We start from the raw sequence: 8,485 nt of genomic DNA on the forward strand, positions 1-8,485 counted from the left end.
CAACTTATCCAGCATATGTTTTACGCAGCGGTTGCCCTTCCAGCTGCAACCCATCTCTGGAAAACACCCATACACACTCATTCACCCTCATACACCACGGACAATTTAGCCTTCCCAATTTACCTATACCGCATGTCTTTGGACTGTGGGAGAAACCGGAGGACCCGGAGGAAACCAACGCAAACGCAGGGAGAACATGCAAACTCCACACAGAAATGCCAACTGACCAAGCCGAGGCTCGAACCAGCGACCTTCCTGCTGTGAGGCGACAGCAGACTACCTACTGCGCCACTGCGTCGCATCATTGCGCAATATGAATCCATTTTCATGCAATCAAACCTATGTTTCGTCTTTTTCAACTAAGACTACTATGAGAAAGGCGAGGATGACTACGCAGATGAGACAGAGGGGGATGGCGAATTTAACATGCTGTCTTGTTTACACGATAATAATACACCTTTGGCTCGATCGAATCACAGGTAAACACGAGTGGCACATTCCAGTTTAAAAACATGCTGTTTATATGCTTTAGCCTTTTGCCCATTTCTGATCATACTGCACGGGCTTTCTCTAGTCTTTCAGCCTAATATTGTGAAAAAATAGTGCCTTTTGTGAAGATTTGTACATTTAGTTTCAAAACAATGAAAAACTTTATAAAAACTTTAAGCATTGTGATTTATTTCTGATAAGTTCATGTTTTCCAATACAGAATTTATGCTGTTTTACAATTTTTATACAGTGTTCCTATAAGAAGAAATGTTTTGTTAATAAGGCGGTCTGGACTGGAAGTACAACGCAATCCTGGATTAACGTCGTGTTGTTTCTGGAACGTTATTTATGTTCAAAAATGTAATCTAATTCCTACCCCTAAACCAAACCATAACTGTAAATTATTCCCAAAATCAGAGGGGAATAACAGTAGGGTAGCAATCATGTAAAACCCTAAACTTACCATAAACTGTAAACATTTCCCTTAATTCTGATTGGCTGATTGGAGTGTTGTTCCAGGAGCTACATAAAAGTTGTCTACTTGGTGTAATCACACTAACCTCAGTGTATGACTGTGTATGTGTCAAGCTTTAAATGAGAAAATGATCAAAACTCTGGACATTTTTTAGCGAGATGCTAACGGTCTAATCCGATTCAATGATCCATGCTAAGCTAAGCTAAATGTGCTCTTGAAGTTGTTCCTGGATAGTTATCTATGTTTGAAAATCTAATCTAAAGCCAAATCTGACTGTAAATTATTCCCAAAATCAGAGAGGAATAACAGTTGGGTAGCAATCATGTGGAAGCACAAAACCCTAAACTTGACATAAACTGTAAACGTATCCCTTAATTCTGATTGGAGTGTTGTTCCAGGATCAACATAGTTGTCCTTATTGGTGAAATCCCACTAACCTCAGTGTATGACTGTGTGTGTGTCAAGCTTTAAATGAGAAAATGATCAAAACTCTGGTAATTTTTGAGCGAGATGCTAACGGTCTAATCCGATTCAATGATCTATGCTAAGCTAAGCTAAGCTAAAAGTGCTCCCGAAGTTGTTCCTGGAACGTTATTTATGTTCGAAAATGTAATCTAATTCCTACCCCTAAACCCAACCCTGACTGTAAGTTATTCTCAAAATGAGAGAGGAATAACAGTTGGGTAGCAATCATGTAGAAGCACATAACCCTAAACTTAACATAAACTGTAAACATTTCCCTGAATTCTGATTGGCTGATTGGAGTGTTGTTCCAGGATCAACATAGAAGTGGTCTACTTGGTGAAATCACACTAAACTCAGTGTATGACTGTGTGTGTGTATCAAGCTTTAAATGAGAAAATGATCAAAACTCTGGTCATTTTTGAGCGAGATGCTAACGGTCTAATCCGATCCAATGATCTATGCTAAACTAAGCTAAAAGTGCTCGTGTTAGACCCAGAAATCGGCTGAATGGATTCAAAAATGGTAAAACTCAACGGTTTAACTTTATGTGAGCTGATTTTTGAGCGAGATGCTAATGGTCTAATCCGATTCAATAAGCTAAGCTAAGCTAAGCTAAAAGTGCTCCCGAAGTTGTTCCTGGAACGTTATTTATGTTCGAAAATGTAACCTAATCCCTACCCCTAAGCCCAACCCTGACTGTAAGTTATTCCTGAAATCAGAGGGGAATAACAGTTGGGTAGCAATCATGTAGAAGCACATAACCCCGAACTTTACATAAACTGTAAACATTTCCCTTAATTCTGATTGGCTGATTGGAATGTTGTTCTAAGATCAACACAGTTGTTGGTCCAGGAACATGTTCTACTTTGTGAAATCCCACTTACCTCAGTGTATGACTGTGTGTGTGTCAAGCTTTAAATGAGAAAATGATCAAAACTCGGGTCATTTTTGAGCGAGATGCTAACGGTCTAATCCGATCCAATGATCTATGCTAAGCTAAGCTAAAAGTGCTCGTGTCAGACCCAGAAATCGGCTGAATGGATTCAAAAATGGTAAAACTCAACGGTTTAACTTTATGTGAGCTGATTTTTGAGCGAGATGCTAATGGTCTAATCCGATTCAATAAGCTAAGCTAAGCTAAAAGTGCTCCCGAAGTTGTTCCTGGAACGTTATTTATGTTCGAAAATGTAATCTAATTCCTACCCTAAACCCAACCCTGACTGTAAGTTATTCCCGAAATCAGAGGGGAATGACAGTTGGGTAGCAATCATGTAGAGGCACATAACCCCAAACTTAACATAAACTGTAAACATTTCCCTGAATTCTGATTGGCTGATTGGAATGTTGTTCTAAGATCAACACAGTTGTTGGTCCAGGAACATGTCCTACTTTGTGAAATCACACTAACCAGTGTATGACTGTGTGTGTGTCAAGCTTTAAATGAGAAAATGATCAAAACTCGGGTCATTTTTGAGCGAGATGCTAACGGTCTAATCCGATTCAATGATTTATGCTAAGCTAAGCTAAAAGTTCACCCACCAGACCCGAAGATGGCTGAATGGATTAAAAAAAAATGGTAAAATTCAACAGCTTAACTCTATGTGAGCTGTAAAATGAGCCTACTTCCATAAAAAGTGGAGTATTTTTATGAAGAAACTCTAAATCTTAGCGTTAAGCTGAAGTGTTTTGTTAATACAGGCGGTCTGGGCTGTGAGTGTGTGTGTATAACTGTGTGTGTGTTTGTGATATTCAGATGAGGACAGTAACCTGGAGCCGTCCGGAGATCTGCCGGACATGGATACTGACTCTCTGCTGGGCCCGGTGGACGAGGAGGAGCAGTGGCTGGACGCGCTGGAGAAAGGAGAGCTGGACGATAACGGAGAGCTGAAGAAGGAGATCGACGAGTCTCTGCTCACCGCCAGACAGGTCAGACACACAGAATAAGCATGGAGATACTAAACATCCAAACCATCTGTGTTGAAAAAACAAACAAACCTAAGGCCTGCGTCCAAACCCGCATACTTCCCTACTATATAGTAAGCAAGCCGAGTAGTATGTCTGAATTCATAGTGTTGTATATATTGTAACTGATTTGATTGAACAGTTTTGGATTGACTGACTGAGTGTGTTCTCCGTGTGAACAGAAAGCGCTGTTACATAAGCAGCAGATCCAGCCGTTACTGGAGCTCCCCATGGGCTACAAAGAGAAAGAGCTGACGGCTGAGATGATGCAGAAACGAGAGGAACGAGCTCGAAAAAGACGTCTCCAGGCGGCCAAGAAGGCGGAGGAGAACAAGAACCAGACCATCGAGAGGCTGACCAAGACCAGCAAGGCCAAGATCAAGAGCCTGAAGGAGCGCAGGGGCCGACAGACGCAGGTGCCGATGGTGCGCTACAGCAGCAGTGCTCAGGGATCATGTGTTTCATACCCTTCCGGGATCCCCGTCCCGACGCCCACAGCACCGCCCGCGCCCCCATCTGCGCCTCTGAACTGCGGCGTAGAGGGATGCGCAAACCTGAAGAAGTACTGCTGCTCCAGGACTGGCACGCCGCTCTGCAGTCTGGAGTGCTACAGGAAAAACCTCGTCCTGCTGCAGGGAGTCGCTTAGAGTGTGTGTGTGTGTGTGTGTGTGTTCACCCATAAATAAAATTAGACATGGTTTACTGTATAGCTGGGGGAAGGAACTCCTATACACCAATAGGATGCGTTGAGGGCGAGTAAATCATGGCCTAATGTTAATTTGTGGGTGAACTGAGCCTTTAAATATAAATATTTTGTGCAATTATGTTGAACAGGACAGAAAAAACAAAGACTATTAGAGAGAAATCATGGTGGAGATTAGTTTGTGCGCGTTCACAATTCACCAAACACAAGCAGTGACTTTATGATCAGGTGTAGTTCATTTACATTAGTTAACTCGTGTTGTTAAAGGGATAGTTCACCCATAAATGGAAATCTAATGTTAATTTACTCACCCTCAGGTAATTTGAAAGGATAAAATGAGCATTTACTCATTATTTACTTTCCCTTAAGTGGTTTTAAACCTTTATGAATTTCTTTTTTACAGTTGAACACAAGAGAAGAGAGTTTGAGGAATGTTGGAAACCTATAACCTTTGACTTCCGTAAAATGAAAAACAAATACTATAGAATTCAATGGTTACGTTTCCAACATTACAAAAACTAGCCTAGCGCACCATCTGCTGTTAAAAACTAGCCTACAGCGCTACCTGTTGTTAAAAACTAGCCTGGAGTACTATCTGCTGTTAAAAGCTAGCCTATAGCGCCATCTGCTGTTAGAAAATTTCGTAGTAGGAAAAATATATACTATGGAAGTCAGTGGTTACCACTTTCCAACATTCTTCAAAATAACTTCTTTTAAGATGTCTACTGTTAAATCTAGCCTAGAGCGCCATCTGCTGTTAAAAACTAGCCTAGAGCGACATCCGCTGTTAAAAACTAGCCTAGAGCGACATCCGCTGTTAAAAGCTAGCCTAGATCGCCATCCGCTGTTAAAAACTAGCCTAGAGCGACATCCGCTGTTAAAAGCTAGCCTAGAGCGACATCCGCTGTTAAAAGCTAGCCTAGAGCGACATCCGCTGTTAAAAGCTAGCCTAGAGCAACATCCGCTGTTAAAATCTAGCCTAGAGCAACATCCGCTGTTAAAAGCTAGCCTAGAGCGACATCCGCTGTTAAAAGCTAGCCTAGAGCGACATCCGCTGTTAAAAGCTAGCCTAGAGCAACATCCGCTGTTAAAATCTAGCCTAGAGCAACATCCGCTGTAAAAAACTAGCCTAGAGCGACATCCGCTGTTAAAAGCTAGCCTAGAGCGACATCCGCTGTTAAAAGCTAGCCTAGAGCGACATCCACTGTTAAAAACTGGCCTAGAGCGCCATCCGCTGTTAAAAGCTAGCTTAAAGCGACATCCGCTGTTTAAAACTAGCCTAGTGCGACATCCGCTGTTAAAAACTAGCCTAGAGCGACATCCGCTGTTAAAAGCTAGCCTAGAGCGACATCCGCTGTTAAAAGCTAGCCTAGAGCGACATCCGCTGTTAAAAACTAGCCTAGAGCGACATCCGCTGTTAAAAACTAGCCTAGAGCGACATCCGCTGTTAAAAGCTAGCCTAGAGCGACATCCGCTGTTAAAAGCTAGCCTAGAGCAACATCCGCTGTTAAAAGCTAGCCTAGAGCGACATCCGCTGTTAAAAGCTAGCCTAGAGCAACATCCGCTGTTAAAATCTAGCCTAGAGCGACATCCGCTGTTAAAAGCTAGCCTAGAGCGACATCCGCTGTTAAAAGCTAGCCTAGAGCGACATCCACTGTTAAAAGCTAGCCTAGAGCGACATCCGCTGTTAAAAGCTAGCCTAGAGCGACATCCACTGTTAAAAGCTAGCCTAGAGCGACATCCGCTGTTAAAAGCTAGCCTAGAACGACATCCGTTGTTAAAAGCTAGCCTAGAGCAACATCCGCTGTTAAAATCTAGCCTAGAGCGACATCCGCTGTTAAAAGCTAGCCTAGAGCGACATCCGCTGTTAAAAGCTAGCCTAGAGCGACATCCGCTGTTAAAAGCTAGCCTAGAGCGACATCCGCTGTTAAAAGCTAGCCTAGAGCGACATCCGCTGTTAAAAGCTAGCCTAGAGCGACATCCGCTGTTAAAAACTAGCCTAGAGCGCCGTCTGCTGTCAAAAACTGGCCTAGAGCACCGTCTACAGTTTAAAAAAACTAGCCTAGAGCGACATCCGCTGTTAAAACCTAGCCTAGAGCGACATCCGCTGTTAAAAGCTAGCCTAGAGCGCCGTCTGCAGTTTAAAAAAACTAGCCTAGAGCGACATCCGCTGTTAAAAACTAGCCTAGAGCGCCATCCGCTGTTAAAAACTAGCCTAGAGCGACATCCGCTGTTTAAAAACTAGCCTAGAGCGTCGTCTGCTGTCAAAAACTGGCCTAGAGCACTGTCTGCAGTTTAAAAAAAACTAGCCTAGAGCGACATCCGCTGTTAAAAATTACCCTGGACTGCAAACTGCTGGTGAAATAAATAGCCTAGAGCGCCGTCTGCTGTTAAAAACCAGTTTGAGCAAGAGAGTTTGAGGAATGTTGGAAACCTGTAAACTACTCAATTGGTTGAAGACCGCGCAACATTCTTCAAAATATCTTCTTTTGTGTTCAACAGAAACTCAGATTTGTGAGTAAATGATGACAGAATTGTAATTTTTGCGTGAACTGTTCCTTTAAGATGTTCGTTTTTGTGGAGTACAACATTGAATACGAATTTGCGACAAAAATACGATCATTTGTGATTCGTATAGTGCAAGTCAACAGATACCAGAGTAAAAAAAGTCATATATAGGCAAAATAAATATAACTGTGGTCTTATAAAGAAGCTACGTTATTGATCTGCGCAGGAAAAGAAACATTATTTATGAGTTTATTAATTCTTTAATCCACAACAAACTCAGATTTAAACACTCAGCACTGTTTGACAAGATTAAAGTTGTAAATAAAGTTCAGCTACAGGTCGTGCACAGATCGATCATTTCTCTTCATAAGACATCAATGTATCAATAAGAGCCGCAGTTATTACTTTTGTTTTGCCTTTATGTGCTTTTTTTGACTCTCAAAGTGCCGGTAATCATTGACTTGCATTATATAAATAATCACAGTTTCATCTAAAAACAAACAACATTATTCATGTTGTACACAAGAAAAACTAAAATTGACCTACATTTAGGATAATAATAAGATAAAATACAGCAGGTTTAGGATTTTTAGGTGTACTGTCCCTTTAAGGAAAACCCTATTAACGTATTTTTCACAGTTGAAGAATTGCAATGCATTAAATAATGTCTATATTTGCATTTAATTCAATTCAATGCAACACTTAAGAATTAAAAGCGATGCACAAAGAAGTGCATGAATCATGAAGATACATTTATATTGAAATATTGCATAAAACGACTTGACGCAAATAAAATGGTTGCATTTGAATATGGGCATAATAAAAGTTTCCTGACATTGACTCTGCTTGTGTTTAATGAATGAAGCTCATTTAAGCCACAAACGTACCGAAAACATCCAGAGATTTGTTTATTTTATTATTATTTCTAGTCTTTATTGTTATTATTTTAATAATTAAAAAAACCACTGAAATAAACAGCTCGTGTAGTAAATCTGCCTTCATTTATTTGATAAATGATGCACGTTTTGTTTGGATGCACAACATTTTAACATCAATTTCCGTGTCTTAAATACAATAAAATACAAAACCATTTCATATCACAAAGCTTAGCTCAGAAAATAATGCAAATATATATAAAAACATCGTACAAATGCATGTTCTTTCTGCAGCAAGTGTTTGTGAGTTTGATGTAAGTCCAGCATAGTTTGAGGTATTAAAGTTGTTCTTACTCGTTCATTAGTTTATTGCTACAGACTGTGTAAAATCTTTAAGGCCACAAAAAGAATTGATCACAAAGCTAATGACTGGATATTATAGATTTACTCCTCGATTACTCACAATCAAGTTTCTTTATTCTAATGAACACAAAAGATTTTCTTTACATTTATTTAAGATAAGACACCTTTTAGTCTCATTTCTAGTCCAAAAATGAAGAAATAAAAATCTCATATCAGGAAACATTTTCCAGACAACTACAAATGTTTTGTTTTCAGAATTAATAAGTAAAATAAAGTGAGTTTTTGCTTAAAACAAGCAAAATAATCTTATTCCAAACCAAAAATAAAATTGTTTTACTTGTAAAGACAAACACATTTAATTTGGACTTATTAATTTTTAATTTATTAAAATATAATATAATAAATTATATTATATTTAAAATATATATATAATAAAATAAATATAATATTTAAAAAATATAATAAAATAAATAAAATATAAAACTAATATTAATTTTGATTTATTATTAAGTAATAATGTTAAATAATTTATAATAAATAACTTGTTTTTATTTATTATAGATAATTTAAAAAATAATACAATATTTTAATGTAAACTAAATATATATAAATAATATTAAAACATTGTAATGTAAACAATAAACA

The 8,485-nt window shown here is 39.0% G+C and overlaps 1 protein-coding gene across 2 annotated transcripts in view; it reads left to right on the forward strand.

The window, feature by feature from the left end:
• Positions 1-5,728, forward strand: part of ino80b (INO80 complex subunit B) — a 12,195-nt gene extending 6,467 nt beyond the window's left edge. Inside the window, exons 4-5 of one of the 2 annotated variants that reach the window (XM_056460983.1) lie at positions 3,183-3,355; positions 3,574-5,728. In XM_056460983.1, the coding sequence (XP_056316958.1) occupies positions 3,183-3,355; positions 3,574-4,038 (638 nt within the window). In that variant the 3' untranslated portion in view covers positions 4,039-5,728. The remainder of the gene's footprint in view (positions 1-3,182; positions 3,356-3,573) is intronic. The other variant, XM_056460982.1, reaches the window with a different exon arrangement.
• Positions 5,729-8,485: the final 2,757 nt, after the last annotated feature.

Source organism: Danio aesculapii, chromosome 7, assembly GCF_903798145.1.
Source record: "Danio aesculapii chromosome 7, fDanAes4.1, whole genome shotgun sequence".
Classification (NCBI taxonomy): Eukaryota; Metazoa; Chordata; class Actinopteri; order Cypriniformes; family Danionidae; genus Danio; species Danio aesculapii.